The sequence below is a fragment of the Sceloporus occidentalis genome, unplaced genomic scaffold (assembly GCF_023333645.1).
Source record: "Sceloporus occidentalis isolate IW3139 unplaced genomic scaffold, rSceOcc1.0.p SCAF_2, whole genome shotgun sequence".
Classification (NCBI taxonomy): Eukaryota; Metazoa; Chordata; class Lepidosauria; order Squamata; family Phrynosomatidae; genus Sceloporus; species Sceloporus occidentalis.
In genome coordinates, this window is record NW_028316982.1 from 23,809,509 (window position 1) to 23,832,821 (window position 23,313).

General features: G+C 38.0%; 1 protein-coding gene across 1 annotated transcript in view; it reads left to right on the plus strand.

The window, feature by feature from the left end:
• LOC149318048 (maltase-glucoamylase-like) overlaps positions 1 to 15,449 on the plus strand; it is a 184,447-nt gene extending 168,998 nt beyond the window's left edge. The window contains exons 86-93 of the mRNA XM_089507700.1: positions 1,226 to 1,374; positions 3,375 to 3,459; positions 3,592 to 3,648; positions 4,495 to 4,619; positions 5,753 to 5,841; positions 8,316 to 8,365; positions 9,517 to 9,684; positions 15,372 to 15,449. Of these exons, the coding sequence (XP_089363826.1) occupies positions 1,226 to 1,374; positions 3,375 to 3,459; positions 3,592 to 3,648; positions 4,495 to 4,619; positions 5,753 to 5,841; positions 8,316 to 8,365; positions 9,517 to 9,684; positions 15,372 to 15,449 (801 nt within the window). The remainder of the gene's footprint in view (positions 1 to 1,225; positions 1,375 to 3,374; positions 3,460 to 3,591; positions 3,649 to 4,494; positions 4,620 to 5,752; positions 5,842 to 8,315; positions 8,366 to 9,516; positions 9,685 to 15,371) is intronic.
• The last annotated feature ends 7,864 nt before the right edge of the window (positions 15,450 to 23,313 follow it).

Below are 23,313 nucleotides of genomic sequence, written 5' to 3' on the forward strand. Positions count from 1 at the left end.
TAATTTGAACAGAGATTTTAATCTGGTACCTTAATCTAATTTTCATTGGATGTGGAAAACAAGTTAATTGTGAGCTTCTGTAGATGCTTTACATCTGTGCAGCTTCAGAAGCCTTCTCAACCATTCTGAGATGACTATCACAGGGGAGGAAGAGGGAAATGGTCTTCTTTGGTTTCCTATAAACATCAATGGCTTTCCCATTCTTCTCCTTACCTTTCCTTCTCTTCTTCTTCTCCTCAGTTTAACTCCCTCACTAATATCTCTCTCCCCTCATTTGGATCATTCTTCTCTTCGCCTTGATGATTTTGCTTTTCCTTATAATGGTGACTCAGCTTATCAGGATATTTGCCCTACATCCAGAAACTTTTCTTCCTGTATCTTTTGTTTACACGGGGACTATAGCAGTTAATGTATGAGTGAGTGGTAAATGGAAAACTGCCTAGCATAAGTTTGATTTCATAACCTCCCCTACCTCTTTTAAATTATGAATAAATAAACAGTGAATGGGCCAACTTTGTATAAAGTATGCCTCTGGATCTTCGTTTTCCTTTAGTCAACTATTCTGGGTTAAAGACTGCTAGTCAAATATATCTACCTTTGTGTTCAGTATTATTTCAGATCATAACACAGCATTAAATTGATGTGTGTGTGTAAATAGAGAGCTCCCTTGTGTGCGCTTCCCACATCATTCATGTAAATGGGTCAGTGCCTGATGGTGTCCAAGTGAATTTGAGGAACAATGGTCCTGTTCATGATGGGTATATCTGAAAACAGCTTTAAAGGCTAACTTGGAAAAGGCTTGATGTAATGTTCCTGCTTCAGTGGTTGAAAGATAGAAGTAACATCAGTATTAATTTATTCCCAAAGGATGTTCCATTTAATAGTCCATTTACCTCATGTTCTGTTCCAAAGACTGTTGGTATTGACAGGAGGATTTCCAAAAACCCTAGCTGACTATACATCAGCCTTCTAGATATTTTAGATTTTTTCCAAGCTGCAGCTTGCTTCATGCTAAGGCTACAAAACATAACCTGTTTACCCCAGATCCATTTTACTTGGTTCAGCATATATTAGCCTATTCTGTATTCTCTTAAATATACTTCTCTTTAAACCTGAAAATCTACTGTAACTCATTTCATTGATGTTCTCCACACTTACTTTTTCAGTGAGGGAGTCAAGGTAAAATATTCTGTAATCTTGAATGAATGAAGTATTTCTTTTGTAGAGGCAAGATCCTGTCTCCTTTGACTCAGCATTTGAAGATATCTCACGGAACGTGCTTAACATACGATACAGATTGCTGCCCTATCTCTACACATTAATGCATAATGCTCATGTTGATGGCAGCACAGTTACACGTCCTTTGCTGCATGAGTAAGTATTAGATGGCATCATGCTGTGGGAATACAGCTGAATAAATTTGTCACTGCATAATTTGGAGAGGAGCTAGGCAAGCTGAAGTATTTTCCAAACAAACTCAGAAAATAGCTCAAATTATTTTTAGTGCAGTTCTTTCTGTGGAATCATTGTTATAAATCTATAAATCTCTACTCCACTACCATTTGCTGTTCCCCAAATTTTCCTAGAAGCATGAGTGGAGTATTGGCTGTAGTCCAGCAGTGGATGCACATGGGAGGTGTTGCTTGAAAAGTCTTTGCAAGACTGAATTTCTCCAGATATTATCTGGGTCCAAAGGATCTCCATAATATACCTTCTCCTGTCCTCTATTATCGACTTGTGATCTACCCATCCATTTCACTCAAATATACAGACACATGCTCAGTGCAGTTGAAATTACAGGTTCAGTATCCCTTATCTGTAATTCCAAAATCTGAAATATCCAAAATCCAAAATTGTCCACATGAATGGCTGAGATCATGATACCTATGCTTTCAGATGGTTCAGTGTTCATAAACTTTGTTTCATGCATAAAAGTATTTAAAATAGTGTGTATAAAATTAGCTTCAGGCTATGACTATACAATGTATGTGAAACACCTTGAGTTCCTACTGGGAGAAAGGCATCATACAAATGAAATAAAAATAAGTAAATAAATATTTTTTGTTTTTAGACTCCATCTCCATGATTCCTCATTATGTATATGCAAATATTTAAAAAATCCAGGGATGGGGGGAAAGTGTGAAATCCAACACACTTCTGCTCCCTATCATTTTGAATTGGGGAGACTCAACCTGTATGTAGATTTGGGATAACACACAAAATGGCTATACCATCTCCCAGACTGGCAATATAAATCATTAAAAGGTGACATGCCCTTTACTAGAAGATAGATAGCAGTAGTGGTCAGTGTCAGCCACATTAAAGATGAAACATGGATGGGGAGCTGAGGAAGAGAAGGTATGGCAAGTTTAGCATGTTCAAAGTAATTGTGTGAGAGAGTACAGTCCCTGAAAACATCTGTTGCTAATCAGGTTCTCACTGGCCCTTTCAACTTATTCAAAATGTGCATTACTCATAGAAGTCTTGAGTCAAGAATAAAAAATGATACTTTGAGGGATCTAGAAAGGTAAGTGGAACTGTCATCTGTCACTGCCTTGGGATCCCCTCATCGACCCTAGCAATGCAGCTTGTGACTACTAATGTTTTTGGCATGCCACTGGAAGATTATATCATCCCCTTCCTGCACAATCAGCTGGTATAAATTTATATCCAGTTGGCAATAGGTATCACACAGTAGAACAGAAAGAAGCTCACAGCCATCATGAATCAAAACTTGCTTTCAATACTGCAGCTAAACAGCTGGGCTGTAACATCTGGCAACACAGCAAGGGTGCTTCCTGTGTCTAGAAGAAAAGTGACAAATGGTTTTACATTCACCTTGTAAATATATGCAAATTATTCTCTGTGTGTGTGTGTGTGTGTGGGTGAGGAGAGAGAGAGAGTTTAAGAATGAATTTTTAAAACTCAGTTTCTTTCCCCTACCCCTGAACAAAATTTAGTCATATTGTTGTAGTTACCCTGTTGAAACTTAGATGTTACATACAATAGTTTTTAGCATCAATTTAATGAGCCCATCAAGCTTCAGTCAAATAAATGAATTTGGCCCTGCACCAAGGACTGTAACTGTGACAATTCTCTCTCTCTCCCTCCCTCCCCCTCTTTTTTTCCCAAATGAAGTGATGAGTTTCCTTGCATTTCACAGGAGTCATTTGTACAAATATATTAAAATGGAAACGTATACATCTTCTATTTGCATATCTCATGATATCAAAAAGTCATTTTCTGTTCCCTGAGAGAAAGAGAGAAAGATAAACTGTTACACTTCAGAACAGATGGTACATAATGTACTGTTGCTGTGAATCTGAAAGATTAAATAATTTTTCAATATTATCTTTGTCTTTAATGTTTATCAGGTTTGTGAATGAAAAGGCGACTTGGGATATCTACAAGCAATTTTTGTGGGGGCCAGCACTGATGATTAGTCCTGTACTTGATGAAGTAAGCAATCCAATAACTTTAGCATTTATATATAACTGAATTTATCAATACATGAATGAAGTGCACTCTCAGTATTTGGTTCTTTCTCTCTCTCTCCCCTACCCCACCCATATTGTGGTTATTAAATTCTAGGGTGCTGTAACAGTGAATGCTTACATACCAGATGCACGGTGGTATGATTATCACACGGTAAGCAACTTAAGATATCTCTCCCCCACACAAAAAAGTAACTTCATATCAAAGACCTGCTTTAGAAGTTAGGTACAAGTTTAAATAAGACTAATGTTTTTAAGCACACAATATTTCAGTTCAAGGACACATAGGATGCATATGTCTCCAGAGGTTGTATACTGTTAGAGGTATAATTGCAGATGTAATTACTGTGCTTCTCATCCATGCTTTCAGTGCTCAGCTGCTCCTTCCCCCATCTCCTGTAAGGTGCAGCAAGGACGGCTTCAGTTCTAGTGTTACGTGGAAGAATGTATTTGTTACATTTTTATCCCACCTTTTCTGCCATGAGCTTAAGGCATACATGGCTTTCCTCCTCCCCAATTTTATTCTCACAACAGTGCTTCAGGGCAAGTTTGGCTGAGAGAGAATGACTAGGTCAACATCCCCCAGTGTATTTTGTGGCTCATTGTGAATTTGAACCTGGATCTTTCAAGTCCAAGTTAACACTAACTGCTACAACACAGTGGCTCTCCTTTAGCCCTTCCCCTGTTTGCCCACCAGTTCCTCTTTCCAAATTTTAGCCACTTGGGGGGGTTGGGTGGGTCTAAACCCTGTTTCTGTTGCAAGCAGAAACAAGCAGAAAGTTTTCCACCAGCTCTTCATTTTCTTTTCTCAGCCCTCAACTCTGTGTTAGCATGTATGTTAGGAAATGATAGAAAGTAAAGGAGATTCCCCAAACATTTCAAATTTTATGATGTAAATGCAGAGGAGAGGGACATTATCATACAGATGTGACATATGCAGCTTCTGTCACCACTATAACAGTGTTGTAGATCTATGATTACCCTTTTGAATTTCTTCTAGGGAACAGATATTAAAGTACGAAAGCAATTCAAGTTGTTGGAAGCACCTTTGCAACATATAAATCTTCATATACGAGGAGGTTATATCATTCCCTGGCAGGTGCCTGATATTACCACCAATGCCAGGTAAGGATAATTTCTCATCATGTGGACTTGAGTTTCATGCACATTTGCTCGTGCACATGTAGAAGTGTAACATAGCTGGTTTGGCACATAGAAATGTTTTCTGCCCAAGACTTTTTATAATGCACTTTCTCCACTGACCTCAGATGGATGTTCATAATGATCTCATACAGCTTGATTTTTTTGTATGTTGGCCTAGCTTAGCTTTCAGAGATGGACTGACTTTAAGTGCTCACCAAATTTCTCTTATAGTCAGAGCACATGGGCAGTTCCTTATTCAGGATGTGGAGATACATGTGCATGTGAAAACCTTGTATCTTCACATCATCAAAGCATACTATAATGAGCTGATTGTAGATGCTTTGGACTAAGTGGAACAGATTGCATCCTTTGTGTAGTCAATGTGTTAAGAGCACTGCACTGGTTTTACTGGCTTGGGGGAGGGGAGCTTTCCCAGGAACTAATCTAATCCTATTCACTTCTATCTGGGAATAAGTCCCATTGAATTCAGTGGGGCTGATGTATGGGTAGACATAAGATTGCACTGTTAAGAATCCTGAGTCCTTTATTTCTAACTAAAATGAATAAAAATAGGGAATAGATACAGTTCCACAGTAAACATATCTAGAAAGTGATTCCAAATTGTTAAAAAGATTTTTATTAGTACAATTTTATATCAGTTTTTAAGATACACTGTTTTATTAAGTAATACCTGTTTTGCTATTTATTTGGTATTGTTTAAATAATACCTAATTTTGTTAAGTAAGTACTTTGTTCTTGAGATCTTATTGATTTAGGTGTGTTGCTGTATTTCTAATAGTAATCTGGTATGTTTCGTTTCCTTTTTTCCTATTCAAATAAAAATGAATATTTTTAAAAAGAATGTTGGTATTGAAACAATTTTTCTCACTCTAAAATTCCCAAGTTTTAAGATAAAGATTTTAAAGTCCTGAGTGTGGCCCTTGAGGTCCATGTATTAATTGTCCTTACATACATAGTCTCTTTATCTGTACTGAATAATTGTTTACCTCATATGCTGAGATTAAAACCATATTTCTAGTGTCTTGAAAGAATAGTCTTTGAGACTGCAACTTTTTCTTTTTTATAAAGTTTTTTTATATATATTTTCCTTCCAGCCGACAAAATCCCATGGGCCTTACTGTTGCTTTGGACGATAATGGGGTCGCTCAAGGACAACTTTACTGGGATGATGGAATTAGTATTGGTGAGTGTCTTGCTAGACAGAGAAAGGGTCAAACACTGGTTTCTACTTATTAAATTTGTCTCTCATTCTTCCACAGTAGATTTCAGGGTTGCATTAACCCATTTCCTTCTCATAAGATAAAGAGGTAGGTTAAAAGACATTGACTAGCCCAGGAAAAAAATGGGGCCTTGAAGCTGAATCTATCCCTTCTAGAATCACAGGCTTGGCATTTGAGCTTTCACAAAAGGCCTCACACCATACTTATGACACAATCATTTGATGCTTCCTTCAGTTTTTGAAAAGCTATTTCCCCATTCTATAATGCTGGAATGCCTCTCTTAATGGCTCAATTATGAGCAATTAATGTTTTGCACTAAAACATGCTGGTACACCCCCAAGAATTTCCATGAAGTTGAATGCAGCCTTTGAACAAAAAGATATTCCCACTGGTCATTAAATTATCTGGGATTCAAATCAGGATATGAATATCTTTTTAAATTTTTTTAAATTTTCATTATAAATTCAATAATTATAGCACAACATTGAAATCACAATAACAATTTAAACACGAAGCACATACATTACCCTCTATCTTACCTACATATTTGTCATCTTAAACAATGAGAGAAGACATCTCTGTGAGTCTTCTCAAACATTCTAACGTTCTTTCTTTATCTTCTTTCTTTCTTTCCCAAACATTCTTCTCATTTGTTATTTCCCAAGTTTTCTGTTTACCAGTTATCCTTAATTGGTTCACTATATCAATTATCACTTTTATTTCTTATCTTATGTTTACTCCACAATTTTACTTTATCCATGTTGATCATCCTTTTACTGAAATATTTCTTTTTCTTTTTCTTCCTACAGTGAATTCAATAGCTAGCTTATTTGTAAATCAAGATATGAATTTCACCCAGATTTGTCATTCTGCTGTCCAGATCACACATATTCTGTCCATTAATGCTTTGAAAGTCAATGTGAGAATTCTGGAGCTCAAACAAAACTTTAGGGGTAGTTATACAGTCTTGCAATATTAGAAGAGAGGAAAAAACATTAGGAAGAATTAATGTGATTAAAAGGTTAGAAAGCTATTTTGGCCTAGCATAGATGTAATGTTCCTGGTTTTCTAACTGTGGCTAGAAGATCAACAACAAGTAGCTGGCCACACCTATTTACTTTATTTGGTTTATGATGAGGTTCCATCCTTTCAGCTAAATTCTGACAGTTTAATGTAATAAAGTATATAACAACCTTGTCATTTAAAATTTATTAATTACAACTTGTTTAATAAAAGGGAATTTTGAGGCACCTTAAAGACTAACAAGACTTATTTCCGATAAACTTTCATGAACTGAAGCTCTTTTCCCCCCCCCAATGCATCTGAAAAACTGGGCTTAACCTCATGAAAACATATGCCAACTAAAATGTGTTATGAAATTATAAAATGTGTTATGAAATATGAACTGAAATTCTGGAACATGCCAACAACTATCAGGTCAGAATGCACAGGGAAGCCATTGAAATCTATAAACACCTGGACAACTTCAACAAGAAAGAAGAAACCCTTAATGTAAACAGAGGCCCCATACAGACAGGCCAAAATAAAACTGCTTCGGGTCACTTTGGAGGTATGCTGTTTCATTGATGCATGTGTCCTAAGAGTCCGGAAGCTGCACCAAAGCCACGTCCCAGTCCTAAGAACTGGAGCACAGCTTTGGCGCAGCTTCCAGACTCTTAAGACACATGCATCATTGAAACAGCATACCTTCAAAGTGACCCGAAGCAGCTTTATTTGGCCTGTCTGTATGGGGCCTTGCCTACCAGTCCTGAAAAAAGACCAAAATCAATACTCAGCAAATGCAAATGAAAACCACCCAAGGTGAGGGTGTTTTCCCAGTAGACAATGGATCCTTAATTAAATAGACACCCTGAGGCATTCCCATTCAATAACAGAACAGAATGGAGGTATTTTTGCAATTTTTCAGGAAGGGAAACAAGGAGCCTGATGTAAAACTATAGCATCTTTTTTAAAAAGTATTTTATGGGCATTGCACCTTCTTAATTTTCTTTTTTTCTTTTAAAAATTATTTATTAAAATCATGTCAAAATACATTATTTCCATCATTGTCATATTTTACACATTGTGTAAAATGTGCACCTTCTTAATTTTCATAGATTGGGTTCATAGATTCCAGTACTACACTTAAGATCCCAGTACTACACTTGAGTTTGAGCACCATGGACTCAGGCCTTCAGCCTGTCTTGGATGTTCATCTTTTGAGCCAAAAACATGATCTAGCAATAATTTCAGGGTCAAAACTTTAGCTTCTCTGCTTAAGTGAGGGATTTTATCAAATCTGTGGCTGTACCCACAGCCAAGCCCTGGCTTTTCTTGGGAATCCTAGACTCACTTGTGCTACTTCTCACCCATGCTAAAATTTTAGCCTATTATCTGGAAGACGAATAAAAAATTATATTATGCTTTTCTTTTACAGATGCATATGAAAATGGCAACTACTATTTCTCAAGATTTCAAGTATCTGAGGTATGTACATTAACCATTTCCTTCAAATTATTTAAGGGAAGATATGTATTTTTACAACAAGTTTCCTAAACATCCTTTATTTTTGTGAATGCTATGCTGCATGGTAACATTATTTTTCACATCATTTCTCTGGACTTCAAATATGTGATAGATCAAGAGTGAGCCCTTGTCACAGATGCAAGGGCTATTCATTTTCCTGCCCATGCTGCCCCATTTTGTGGCTGAAAATTAATGCCTAAACTTTGAATGTGTGTTTCTTTTGCAGAAGAACTCCCTTTGCCATGGCAAATTTGTTTTGAAAAAATGAAAAATATTTCAAAAGAAGCAGTATGGCATGGTAGTTTGCTGTGCAAAATGAGTAACACATTTTGTTGGAAGTAGATGTTGGCCATTAATTGCAATTCATATGAAAATACCAGGCTGTAGTGCTGCATTAGGGCTGCATCTACATTTCAGAATTAATGCAGTTTGACACCACTTTAACTGTCATGACTCAATGCTATGGAATTTTGAGTTTTATAGTTTCGTGAGATATTTAGTCTTCTCTGTCAGAGAGCTCTGGTGCCATAACAAATTACAATTCCCACAATTCCATAGCACTGAGCCAGGGCAGTTAAAGTGGTGTCAAACTGCATTAATTCTGCACAGCTAGGTTTCATGCTCACTTGATATCTTCACTTGATATATGTGATGACTGCATGATGAAAATAAAGGTGAGAATTTGGGTTAAAGGTTGGGTTAAAAGTCAAACTGACTTAATATAGGAGCTTATCACATGGACTTTTAAACTAGATCAAGTGTCCTGGGACATAGGATGGAGGATTATCGCATGCTAAACCACTTTCTAATTGCTGCCTGCCATCATCCTGGGTCCAGGCTGGGTCCCAGTCACACTTCGCCAGCACTTTTTAGAAGTTGGACGCTTTCTGGCTTCTAAAAAGTGCTGGCGGAGCACAGCTGGGACCCAGGCTGATGGCAGGTGGTGATTTAGCATGCAATAACCCCCACCTCCATCCCCACATCCCAGTTCAGCCCAGGATACTTGATCCAGTTTTAAAGTCCATGTGATAAACTCTGTAATTTGCTGGAAGTTTATTAAGCTTGTGTCTAAATTTTTATTACAAACATTTACTATCTTTGTCCCTTTTCAGAATACACTGAATGTCTCTGTAGTCCACAACAACTATTTAACTGACTCTGTTGCTTTGAGAATTGGTTATCTGCACATCTGGGGAATTACAGCCCCAGTTAGTAGTGTTACTATTACTTATAATGGGACAACAGAAGCTGCTGGATCTCAGTATGATCCATCAAGTCAGGTAGGTCAAATACTGGAATTATTGGTGAAAAGCAATGCTGATATTAGATGCAATGTCCATCATTGAGTTTTAGAAGTAGGTGTATCTTTCAGTAGTGGGCTCATGATTATGAATGTAAAGGTCTGCTGCATACATTTTCTTCTGTCTTTGCTCCTTTCTGCAGTTTTCAAAACAACAGTTGAGTGTGAGTATTTTTTAAAATAAATAAATAATTCACAGCCAAAGATCAATACTATCCCATGAAACTCTAGATTTCCACAGACTGTAACCATGACAATTAAAGTAGATTATAGCACTATAATTGTGTGGTATTAATGGGGATCTGGATGTTTATCACACTATACTCTTCAAGTGCTACTATTCCACTTTGACTCCTCTAGCTGCCTCCTGTTGCATTGTGGGATTGGCAGTTTTAAGGAGGGGTATTTAGAATTCTCAGGCACAGAAGTTCTCTGCCTGAGAATTCTAAATACCCCTCCTTAAAACTGCCAATCCCAGAATGCAACAGGAGGCAGCTAGAGGAGTCAAAGTTGAATAGTAGCACTTGAAGAGTATAGTGTGATAAACATCCTGGTGTGTTATTGTTGTGTACCTGCAAGGTGTTTTTGACTTATAGCAACCCTTAGGTGAAACTATAATGGGGTTTTCTTGACAGAGAGGGCTTGCCTTTGCCTCTGAGGCTGAGAGAGTACAAATTTCCCAAGGTCATCCGGTGGGTTTCTATGGCCCAGTAGGATTTGAACCCTGAACTCCAGTCATAGTCCAGTGCTCACCACACAGTCACCACCCTGGCCATGGAGTGAGAGACTAATTTTATCATCTCTTCAGTCTCTATTGCTGCATCCTAACCATTTTTCTGGTAAAGAGGAAGTCCTTCCACAACTGGAGATAAGAAAATGTGCTGGTCCTGTCAAACCTCTGTAGTAAAAATTGAGAGTAATGGCAGCCAGCATTGCGTTCCAAAGAAGAGAGCTATTTATCAGTTCTCCTGAAAGTAAAGTGATGAAAATGCTGCTCTTTTTTTTTTTTTTTGCCTTCTTGCATTGCCTTCATTCCCCCCTCCCCCGCTGCCTTTATTTGTGTCATTATTCAGTATCTTCCAATATCAGTGAACTAATTGCTGCTCATCAAAACAGAAAATATGTATCAGTAATTTCTGAGAGCCCCTGGCTCTCATTTCCCACCTCTAATAAAATGCATCTCACATTGAGCTAATCTCTCTCCTAGCTCTTCCTTTTCTCATTTTCGCTGCCAGTCGTCTTCCTTTTTCTACTGACCTTCTGCTGTTATCCATATGGAGGAAATGCTTTTAAGTTTCTACTTTTTCCATCTTTTCCCCACCAGCTTTAGAAAGCTAAAATATTTTCATTCCACATCTCCATGTGGTAATTTGAAAGGTATCTTATCTTCCCTGCCCTCTCCTTTTTATAACAAGCAACATTTTTTCAATGAAATTGAGATATCCCTGACTATAGTGATTGCTAAATCTCCTTCTTTCGATATCTTGTATTTGAAGCTGGAAGGTGGGGAGGAAACAAATCTAAGTTCTGACTTTGAGAACTTTTTCTTGGCACAGAAAAGTCTGTTTCCAAGAGTTTTAATTAAAGCTAAACATTTATTTGGGTTACAATGTCCTAACTTCAACTTGAATAGAATAATTTCTTTTCTCATGTTTAACCTTTGATCATCTGCCTACCTTTGAACTTTTGGATGACTATCCTTTCCTTGTTATCCTTGTCCCATTTCTGCCTTCCGTCTTGCATAATTTTACCTTATAATACACTATAGAATTGTTCACAAATCAAACAGAATGAGTTACATTGCTTTGTACCCTCTTTCCTAATGTAATCCAGTGCTGTCCTGTCAAGCTTCTGGAATAAAATGGCACAATAACAAAACTACTATTTTATACTGAAAATTACCACAGATTGGGGAAAACGTGAATTTTGCGCCAAGCTATTACTATTCTTTGTTTAGCTACAACTGACAATAAAAACTTATGCCTTCTCTATGCTAGTAACTCAACAGTAATAATAATAATAATAATAATAATAATAATAATAATAATAATAATAATAATAATAATATGTTTATTTATAGCCCACCCAATCACAAGGAATCCAGGCAGGTTACAGCAATAAAAATACAGAAAATTAAATTAAATAAAAAGTAGAGCTGGAAAGCACTCAGTTGGGTTCAACAGTCTCTGTGAAACTACCCTTTTCACATCTCCTGAGGATTGCTGTGACAAGCAATCAACCTTGCCTTCAGAATTCTCAGATTTTCAAACCTTATGGAACATTTCTGATAAATTAAATGTGCATTTAAAAAAAACAACTGACTAAACATGTATAAAGTATTTTTAAAAATAAATCTGCATAATGTTTTTTTCATAAATTGGAAAAAATATTACATTAAAACATAAATTTGGACATTAGTATAGAATTTTCAGTATGACAGATCTTTCAGACTGATACAAAACAAGGAAGAGCAGAAATGCAGGTGGCATTTAGAGAAATGTAATGAAATCAAGACTGAGGGACATGCATATCTGTTGTTGTTATTTGACTTCAGGTTGATGCCATGATGATCCTGTCTTAGGATTTTCATTACAAGATACATTCAGAGACAAGTTGCTATTGACTTCCTCTTAGGTTGAGAGAATATAGCTTGCCCAAGATCACTCAGTGGGTTTCTATGGCTGAGCAAGTATTTGAACCATGTTGCCTAGAGTCCAGGTCCAACACTTGTATCATTATACTACATAGGCTGTTATCTCTGTTCTACCTATGACACACTATTTTCTTTTTAATTGAGAGCATCATTTCTACATAGTCATATGTCATTTGCTCAATCAGTATGTTAGATAATTATAGGCTAGTCTCCAACCCTCCATTTGTGGCAAGTTTTTTTGACCATGTGGTGACTTCTCAACTCCAGGGGTTCCTGGATGAGACAGATTATCTAGATACATTTCAGATGAGTTTCAGATCTGGTTATGAGACAGAGACAGTTTTGGTTCTTGGACAGAGGGAGTTTGTCCCTGTTAGTTCTGCTGGACCTTTTAGTGGCTTTCAGTACCATAGGCAATTGTATTCTTCTGAGTCTGGGATGGAGCTTAGAGGTACTTTTCTATATTGGTGCCCATCCTTCTTGGAGGGCATGTCATATGTTGGTGCTGTGGGATTCCTGTTTGACCCCTTCATCAATATGCTCTGTGGAGTCCCTCAAAGTTCAGGCTTGTCCCCTGTGCTATTTAGCATGTACATAAAACGGGTGGGAGAGGTTGTTCAGAGTTTTGGAGTCAGGTATCAGCAATATGCTGGTGATACCCAGCTCTAGCACTTCTTTCTACCTAATTCTAAGGAAGCTGTTCCTGGACATCTGTACTGGACTGGATAAAGGCAAACAAACTGAAGCTTAATGCAGAGAAGGCAGAGGTCCTCCTGGTCAGTCAAAAGACAGATCTGGAGATAGTGATTTAACCTGTGCTAGATGGGGTTACACTCCTCTGAAATGAGCTCCCATCACTAGTCTCAGCATCTGCCAACCTAGCAGTTCAAAAGCATGTAAACATACAAGCAGATAAATAGGTACCACTTCAGTGGGAAGGTAACAGTGTTTTGGGCTGTCATGATCACAGAGTTGTCTTTGACAATGCTGGCTCTTTGGCTTAGTAACAGAAATGAGCAGTCAGACAAGATTAGACAACCTTGTCAAAGGGAAAAATTTTACCTTTACCTTTAAAGGGCATATAACCTCCCCCAGGATAACTTAGAAGGCTCCACCCTGCCACCTGCACTCCCCACAAAAAAAGCTGAGCCAAAGCTGAATGCTTTGGGGAAATTATGAATACACAATCACCATAGTTATGTAACTACACATTGAGTTCTAGTCTGACCCCCACAATTCTAGACTGATCCCTGTCATTCAGGAACAGCTGACTGGCATTCCCACCCTGTCCTTTGAGCAATTCTTGTAACAAGCAGAAGAAGGATCTTTCTCACAATTACTCCTTGCACTGGAGATTACTTGTGTATGTGTTTGTGTAATGAGGGGAGGGGGAATCAGGGAAACAGACCCCAATCAATTACAATGACTGCTTTTCAGTATGTGGGAATTGGGGAGTGTTCATGGTCCCTACATCCCCCTAAACTAAGGAATACATAGGGATTGTAAATATCACACAGTTATGGATGTGTAACTCCAGATTGCACATCCATCTGTTATGAATCCATCTGTTAAAAACCTGCAACTTGTGAAGCAGCAGCCCTCCATTTTGTAGGAAATGTTGATCAAACCTTACAGTAAAGTTTGCATTTTAGGTTTTTTTAAAATGAAATAGTTAAAATGAGATGGTCCTCCTTTTATATAAAATGTGTTTATTTCAAGCAAATTTTTATTATTAGATGGGTTGGTCCATTGTTAGTTCTTAACAGACATAGGAAATGAATTATGGAAAAGATAGCTTCCACCATCTTGGCTTGGTTTTTCTGTCCCTTCAGAGGCCATCAGAATTAACTTTGTTGTGAGGAAGAGCAAGTTAAAACTTTATCTCTTGGAGGCCCTCTGAAGTGTATCTTTTTGAATGTTCATCCTCCTACAGCAGGAGGTGCATTTGTTTTGAAGTGGAATTATTATTTTATAATTAAATAATAATAATAATAATAATAATAATAATAATATGTTTTATTTGTTTTCCCGCCTCTCCTGACAGATCAAAGTGGGATTACAATCAAAATATACAAATCAGCAATACAACAGTAATTTTAATAACAGTTATCTAAAATCATAATATAAAACAGTGTGCTATATAAAAACATTTAATACTACTGCCTGAGCTTGAACATCCCCTTCTATTCTTTTTTTTCTGTGTTTCTGTTGTTGGTTTTTACAGTAAAAGCCAGAAACAAAAGGACAGCTTATTATTTAAATAATAATATTTATAAGCATTTTTATTGGAACAGCTGGGTAAAAATGATTTAAATAAATAATGACTTCTATGGAGGCAAAACAGCCCCCCAAAATGCCAAATATTACAAGCAGAACAATGAAATTGGTGAGACAGAAACATAAAAACATCAGTCCTACATCTACACAAATACACAGATAGAGTCCAGCAAAGAAAAAAAGTCTGTAAAGTTTTATAAATAAAAGAAGTGTCCAATGTGCACCAGATGAGCCTAGTTTGGACCAGAAGCATCCAGTGTGCATTACACATGCTCAGTGTGTATCAGAAGTGTCCAATACACATCAGAAATATCCTGGTACACATTAGAGCACCTTTGGTATGTATCTTTGCAATTCATCAACAATGTTTTGTTGAATTTTTGCAATGCAAGTAAGGATTTGTAAAATTATGCCACATAGACCATGATTTAGAATCTTAGCCCCCATTTTTCTTCCCATCTCCAATATGAAGACACTGGCATTTAAAAAAAAAAAAAGATAAAATTTCCACTCATATATCTCCAAGAAAGTACTGGTTACATATAACACATGACACATGCAGGCATTCATATTTGTTGGTCTTTTCTATCTTGTTCCTGGCATAACTCTGACAACTCTCACTCTATAATGAACCCTTATGTGACATCAAATATGCATTTGTCATGTTTTTTCATACGGTTTTCAAAAGTTAGGATTAAATAACACCTTCTTTTTCTCTTTGAACCCCCTGTATTCAGATACTACAGGTTGACCTCATTGGCAAAGTTTACCTGATCTACAAATTAAACCAAGTGAAATGGATGACAGCTACTTAACCATTTATGAAAAACCAATAACACAAGGACATTCTCATGGCTAAAGAACACATGGCTTTTGCATTGTATTTTTTATATGGTGGCAACACATAAATAAAAAAAATGGATGTGCCTTGATTGTACACAATATTTGTAATAAAGCATCTATTTTTATTTTTATAAAAAGCATTGTATGTGACAATTCTGGACAAATCTAGAATGCTGCTTTAGCCATAGAATTAGACAAATATGAAAGAGAGAGAAACTTTTATTTTATTGAAGTGCAAGAAAGGCAATAGCCAGAAGAAAATATTTTTAAAAGATTAATTATAGCAGGGGATCTGTATGATAGGAATCAGATTATTTTTTGTTCTAATTTACAGAAGCATTTCAAACATCAGCATAAATGACTGTGACTAACATGATAAGGCTATGCAATTGTTCTTTATTATGATGTTTATAGATCTCTTTGTAAAAACATCTTATAAAATATGACAGATTTCTAATTTTTGTAATTTATACTAATGCAACAATAAAATTTTATGGACAGAGTGTCACAATGTGTACATTTCATATGTGCATACCTCTCATGTGTGTGTGTGAGAGAGATCTCACCAGACTTATGTTTCTGTTATGTTATGGGATTGAAAACTCAAAACTGGTTGTTAGCATACGTGCCGGCAGCTGGACGAGTGTGACCCAGATGCAGCCTGGACCCCAGCCCCACTTATCCAGGAAAATTTCAAAAATGGCAAGCTCTGGTTTTTGGAAAGCCACAGAATAAGCGTGGCTGGGGTCTGGGCTGCATCCAGGCTGCACTTGCCTGGATGCCAGTGTATGTGAGAACACCCAGTTTTGAATTTTCAATCCTGCATCTATATTGGGAATATTTCTCCATACGATGAGCTCCTAGGACATGAAGCAATGGAGTCAAACTACAGAAAAAGAGATTTCACCTAAACATTACTTGTATATTCCTGCCTGGTGGGGAGTTGGACACGATGATCCTCATGGTGTCTTCCAACCCTATGGTTCTCTGATAGAAAGAGGAAAGGAAGGCAGAGGGATAGCTTTTCTCCCTTCCATAGGTAGGAATGTCATAGTGGTAAGTCACATCAAGAAAGAAAGGGAAGTTTGTCCCTCAGTCTCAAACACAAAGTCCCCGGGAATTCTGGGAAATGCTTACTTGCAAGTCTTTCTGTCAACATGTCATCAAGTGAGATCACATTGGTGGACTTGTTGTTTCTGATATAGGAAATAATCCTGGTGGTGTTTGTGGATTTTCCATGCTATAAAGTGGCCAACACATTCACTTCTAAAATGAAATTACTACTCAGGTACTGAGACTCACATACTACTTCCTATCTGAATTTTAAACTAATCTACAAATGACCAACATGTCCCTACCCATTTGTAATCCTTTGTCATTCATCCCCAACACCCTTTTCCCTGAACATAAGAAGCATCATGTTGGATCACACCATAAGCCTCTCTAGTCCTGCATTATATCCCCACTGGACAATTGGTTGTGTATGGGAAGTCCATCAGCAGAACATGAGTACAACTACACTCAATGATCTTTCAATTACTTTTAATGCACATACTCTTTAGGATCACCTCTTTTCAAAATTAAAGAAAGAATGAAATCAAGAAAGAGAGGGGTAGAATATCTATTATTATTATTATTATTATTATTATTATTATTATCTTAGTAATTTAAGCATTTGGAGAGCTAAGGGAATACAAGATGTTTCCTCAATTAAAAAATAAATTCAAATTGGGATTAGCATCCTATTCCAAAGCCCCAAGTATATTTAGAGACCTACCTGGGGATTATTATTATTATTATTATTATTATTATTATTATTAACCTTTATTTATAAAGCGCTGTAAATTTACACCTGGTGATTTAATGCAAGGACATAATCCACTTATTATTTGATTGCCCAATGATACACTGATAGACTGCCCAATGACCAATCATTTTACAGGACAAGGTGGCAAATGAGTGGGAAATATAATAAAAGTACAAGGTGAGTCTATGTTGAGAGGCCATTCCAGAAACAGTATATCCCAATTCAAAAGCCCTCCCTACGTCCACTTTTTCACCCACCACATCTCATTTGGAAGAGGGACCTAGAGGACAATGACAGATGCTGAGTTTACAGTCTGTTTAGGTAGATTTAGGAGGAGAAACCCAATCAAGGAATCTGGCCTAAAGCTGTTTATGCAGTCAACATGAATAAGTAGAGTGTGTAAATAACATTCTACCAATTAAATGAATCACTTTGACATTATGGGTAACTTAGATTTTGCTACTGGAATTCTTGCATCACTAACATTAAGATGATAACTCACAATAAAAAGATGGGGAGAGGAACTCTTCTTTTCTTTACATTTCAGTCTATGCCTCAGATGGATCACAAGGTAAACTGTTGTTCTACATCTGTGTCCCCCAACTCCAATAATTGTATCTTGCTACAGATGTGCCTCTCCAAAGCATAGCATATTATAAGGCACAGAAAAAACACTTAGGCATCACAGGAATTCTAAACAGAGAGCAATTAGTTCAGACAGCAAAGATGGTAAGGGATATATTCTGCAAGATTACACTTGAGATAGAAATTTCAAAGAGCAATGGGCCATTATGAAGATATGTTATCATTAAAGACATTACTCAAAGAGATTATTATTAATGCCCAAACAATTGCACTGTCAGATGCAGAGTTGAAAAGATTATTTCAAAAGACAATGTAGCTTACAAAATATGGGCAAGTGAGAAGGTTAGCCAGACAAGTGTATTGAAAGAGATTAATCAAGAGATTTCTCCAAGACTGTTAGTAATATCTAAGATGACTGCAGCTCTGAAATAGATAAAGAAAACTTGTCATTAGAGATTGTGTTATAAGAAAAGAAGTTAAAAATACTGGCTAACGTCTTAAGTTCTTTCTTTATGTCAATTTGCGTTTGATTTTGAAGAATAAAATCTGCTTTAAATCTAAAAAAAATGAGCTTCATTTATTCCTTACTTCTTGGAGGTTTTAGTTTCATGCCAGCCACATACCAGCCAAAACCACAAATCATCTTAATACACAAATCTATTCAAGTATTCCTAAATTTGTGTTGGGATAAATTATATTGTCTTTCCAAGTAGCCAAGGGATGCCAGTATATTTTTAGAAAATAAAGAGGAGTAGCATATTTTCTTGAGAATTTGAACTTATTTCCCTCTGTAATATTTCTAACTTTTGGGTTTTCCAGAATTGTTCATCAGACTAGATGGTGGGGTATGTATTGTTCCTCCATATTACTGCCCCGTGACACTTTATGAACCTGTATATTTTATGTGAGTTAAGGAGTAAAGTCCAAACCTACCACCATTTTTGTGTTTTTAGACCCACCATTTTCTTTCCATCCCAGTGTGAATTGTTAGGAGTAAACTGATATCTACACAGCAACCGGTGATTAGTTCAGTATGAAACTTGAGACTGAGCTCAACTACATACATCATGCCTATAACAATATCTGGCCAAATGCTTCAAACTATCTGCTTTATGGATTTACTTTTATACCTGTTCTAGATTTCCTGTTGTAGATTTCCAAAGACCTTGAAGGCTTGTATGTTTTTGTGGCATTTGTGTTATATACAGTACATAATATATAGAATACCATAATACACCCTCTAGGACAGATGCCACATGTTGGATGAGGCTACACAGTTCACGGGCAATTAATAGGGGGGAGACATTGTTGTTGTTGTTGTTGTTGTTGTTGTTGTTGTTAACCACCCTCAAGTTGATTTCGACTCATGGACCTCCTATCCTCCACTACTCTTCCCAGTTTCTGCAGATTCATACCTGTGACCTCCTTAATTGAGTCCATACATCTACATATCGTCTTCATCTTTTCCTAATTCCTTCCACTTTACTCAACATTATTGTCTTCTCTAATGAGTCTTGTCTTCTCATGATGTGACCAAATTATGACAATCTCAGTTTAGTCATCTTTGCCTCCAGGGAAATTTCAGACTTGATCAGACTTGATCTGCTCTAAGACCCATCTTTTTTTTTTTTTTTTTGCTGTCCATGGTATCCTCAGTTCTCTTCTTTAGCACCACATCTCATATGAATTTATTTTCTTTTTGTCCATTTTCTTAATTGTCCAGCTCTCACATCCATACATGGTAATGGGTAATACAATTCCGTGTATGATTCTAACTTTCGTGCTTAGTTGTATATCTTTGCTCTTTATGAACTTTTCTAGTTCTTTCATAGAATTATAGAAGAATTTTCAGACCAGAGCTTAAGCACTGGTAAAACACTGCTAAAACATTTAGGAAATGTTTGTGTGTGAAAGCCTGACATGCTTCCTAAACATCAGGGAATCGTCGACTCCCCTCCAGTGTCCCTGAATTGTTCAGGGAGCAACAATTTCCTTTCAACAGAAACTTTGCATTCATAGGAAATTGCTTCTCCCTGAATGAATCAGGGACTCTGGAGGGGAGCTGGCAATTCCCTGACATTTAGGAAGTGCATCAGACTTTCACACACACACACACACACGTTCTAATTGTTTTAGCGGCATTTTACCAGCGCTTACCCCATGATAAGCGCTGGTCTGAAAATCTTCATAGAATCATAGAATCTTAGAGTTGGAAGAGACCACAAAGCCATCCAGTCCAGCCCCCTAACATGCAGGAACTCACAATCATAGCATCCCTGACAGATGGCCATCCATGTCAGCCTTCCCTACATGCCTCCTTGCTTCCTCTGAATGTGTCCTGTGTCTTCCATGTCAGCCTTCCCTACATGCCCCCTACTTCCTCCGAATCTGTCCTGTGTCCTCGCCATATATATATTAACAAGAGATGGAAGAAAACTTTGGGAAACCCCTTGATTGCAGACAGGGGTGGGAGGTCAAGTTGAAAAGCATGGTCCTGCCCTGTTCATGTTATAACTTTAAAACGTTTAATATGAACATAACCACCCCTCCCCAAGCTCTCTGCCTTACCCCAGCAACATACCGGAAGGAAATGGGGCAAAATTGCAGCACCGCATCATGGGAAATTTGCCACCTTGGAGGTTTGCAGGGGGTGTACCAGGACAGAAGCAAAGTTGCATTCCACACCAAGAGCAATTTGAATTGGATTTGAATTGACCTTGGAAAACGATTTGTGAATTTGCTAGTATCACCAAATTCACCTACATCAGGAGTCAGTTTGGATTGACTTTGGATCCGGCTTGGAACGACTCCCCATAGAAAGCAATCACATGTGGTAATCTATCACATTATAACATGAATTCTCATGGTTGGACCCAGAGTGGCTTTGGATTGGAGTTGAAAAACTCGTTGTGTGATAAGGGCCTGTGTTCTGTTCTAACTGTTGCCTCTAATCCCGAATATAGTTTCCTCACCAGTATTATTAGCTGTGTTGACACTCCCATGTCTATAAGTGTATTCCATAGCCTTCAAAGCCATTGCTATAGTCTATAAAGCACATGCTGATTTTCTTTTGGAATTCCTTGGTGAACTCCATTAGCCAACGTATGTTTGCAATGTGGTCCCTAGTGACTCTTCTGATCCCTGCTTGGACCTCTGGAATTTCTCCCTACTTGTATGGTTGGAGTCTATGATGTTTATCACACTATACTCTTATAGTGCTACTATTCCACTTTGACTGCTCTAGCTCCCTCCTGTTGCATTCTGGCATTGGCAGTTTTAAGGAGGGGTATTTAGAATTCTCAGGCAGAGAAGTTCTCTGCCTGAGAATTCTAAATACCCCTCCTTAAAACTGCCAATCCCAGAATGCAACAGGAGGCAGCTAGAGCAGTCAAAGTGGAATAGTAGCACTATAAGAGTATAATGTGATAAACATCTATGTTGCAGAATTTTGAGCATGGTTGTGCTTGTGTGGGAGAGTAGCACCATGATCCTATGCTTGCTGCAGTCTTTTGTGTCTCCTGTCTTGTGGAGCCCTGGTGGCGCAGTGGTTAAATGCCTGTACTGTAGCCACTCACTCAAAACCATAAGATTGTGAGTTCAATACCAGCAAAAAGGCTCAAGCTCGACTCAGGGTTGCATCCTTCCAAGCTGGCTAAAATGAGTACCGAGCTTGTTGGGGGCAATTAGCTTACAGTTGTAAACCACTTAGACACTGTTAGTTCTGTATGAAGCAGCATATAAATGAAGCTGTTTGATGCTGTTTTGTAAATTGATCATTTCCAATCTGTTGGCAACCATTTTATTTTCCATATCTGTTGACATATGTTGGTTAAGAATGGTGTTGATTCCATCAGTCTGAGTTGTACTAGTTCAACTGGAATGTCATCTGTTTCTGGTGATTTGTTTTCGCCCATTTCTCTTATTACAGCTTCTACCTCACTTTTTACAATTTGTGGTTCATCTTCATATCGCTCTTCGTTCCATGAGTCCTTCATTTTTCATCTCTTTTGTATAGCTTTTCTATGTATTGCCTCCAATGTTTTTTTAATTTCCTCCTGGTCTTGAATTATGTTATTTGGGTTATCATAGGGCATCCTGGTCCTTGGTTTGAATGTCCCTTTAATTTCCTGGATCTTGTGGAAAAGGTCTGTTGTTCTTTCTTTCTTGTCATTGTCTTCTATTTCCTTGCATTGGTCATTGTAGTAATTGTATGTGTCTTTTGCTGACCAACTCATTGAATAATGAGATCAGACACAGAGAACTGGGTTGTAAAATGGGCAACTTTATTAAAACTCAACCTATTTAATTTTATTTCTTTGAGAACTGCAAGTCCAGGGGGAAGAACCTTGTGTAGGAACAGCTGGCAGATGGTATGCTCCAAGACCAATTCCCCAGCTTCCAAAGGGTGAAAACACCTGAGCCCCAAGGGAAATCCATAATTTGGGTTGCTCCCCGGCCGGCCCTCATCCGGAAGGCCAACCCAAGACTCCCCCACTTAACTCTCAAGACTTAAGTGAGGGTTTAAATCTCAGGCCAGCCCCAAGGCAAGTCTCTTTCCCTTCGTGTTTAGTCTCAAGACGTAAGCCTCAGTTCCAGAGACCTTTAGGAGGGTGCTGAGGTGTTCACCGAAACGTCTATCTCCCCCCGCCCATGCGTGGAACCTATTTATGACCACACCCATGCCAATTGTCAAAGTCCTCAACCAACAGTGTGGGGTAGACGTAAAAACCTTGGAAAGGGGAGGAAATTCCTACCCAGCCCCGAGACGACCAGAATTAATTTTCACACTGATGTCGAGGCGGGAGGGTGGGATAGCGATCAAGGCAAGTGACAGGGAGATCAATCAGGAGAGCCTCAAGCAGGCTAAGCCCCACCCACTCCCTGCTAACAGCCGCAGAAGCGTGCCGTTTTTATTTAAATTTCTGGTCTCTCCAATGAGAGGCCAGCAAAGCCTTCTCCCAGGACCAATAGGTCGAGAAAAGTATTCTCATTAGTCTTTGACGGTTACATTCATGTTCTGACTTTGTTCCTGTCTCCCTTTTGTTTTGCTTCTCTTCTTTCCTTTATTGCTCGATCCCAGATATTCTGGGAAGATCCAGCTTCCATTCCTACACCATGGTGGCTGTCTGCATCACCATCCCACTGAGCTGCATGGTGTGTCCACCGTCAGTGCAGGTTGCTTGCTCTGAAGTCAGAACGAGACATCCAGCCATGTGATCATTGCTAGGCACCTTGATCTGACCTCAGAAGTTAGCAACCCTCAGCAGTGGTGGACGTGCTGGGAAGCTCGCAGGATGCCCAAGCAGGTATCTGCTGTGGTGTGGGAATGGAGGGCCAGGTAATGGATGGAGGTTGGAGCTGCTGTGGGGCAAGGAGACTCCAGTACTTGGGCAGGAAAAACATCAACTGCATATGAAATCTCCTCACTCAACTTGATAGCTGTA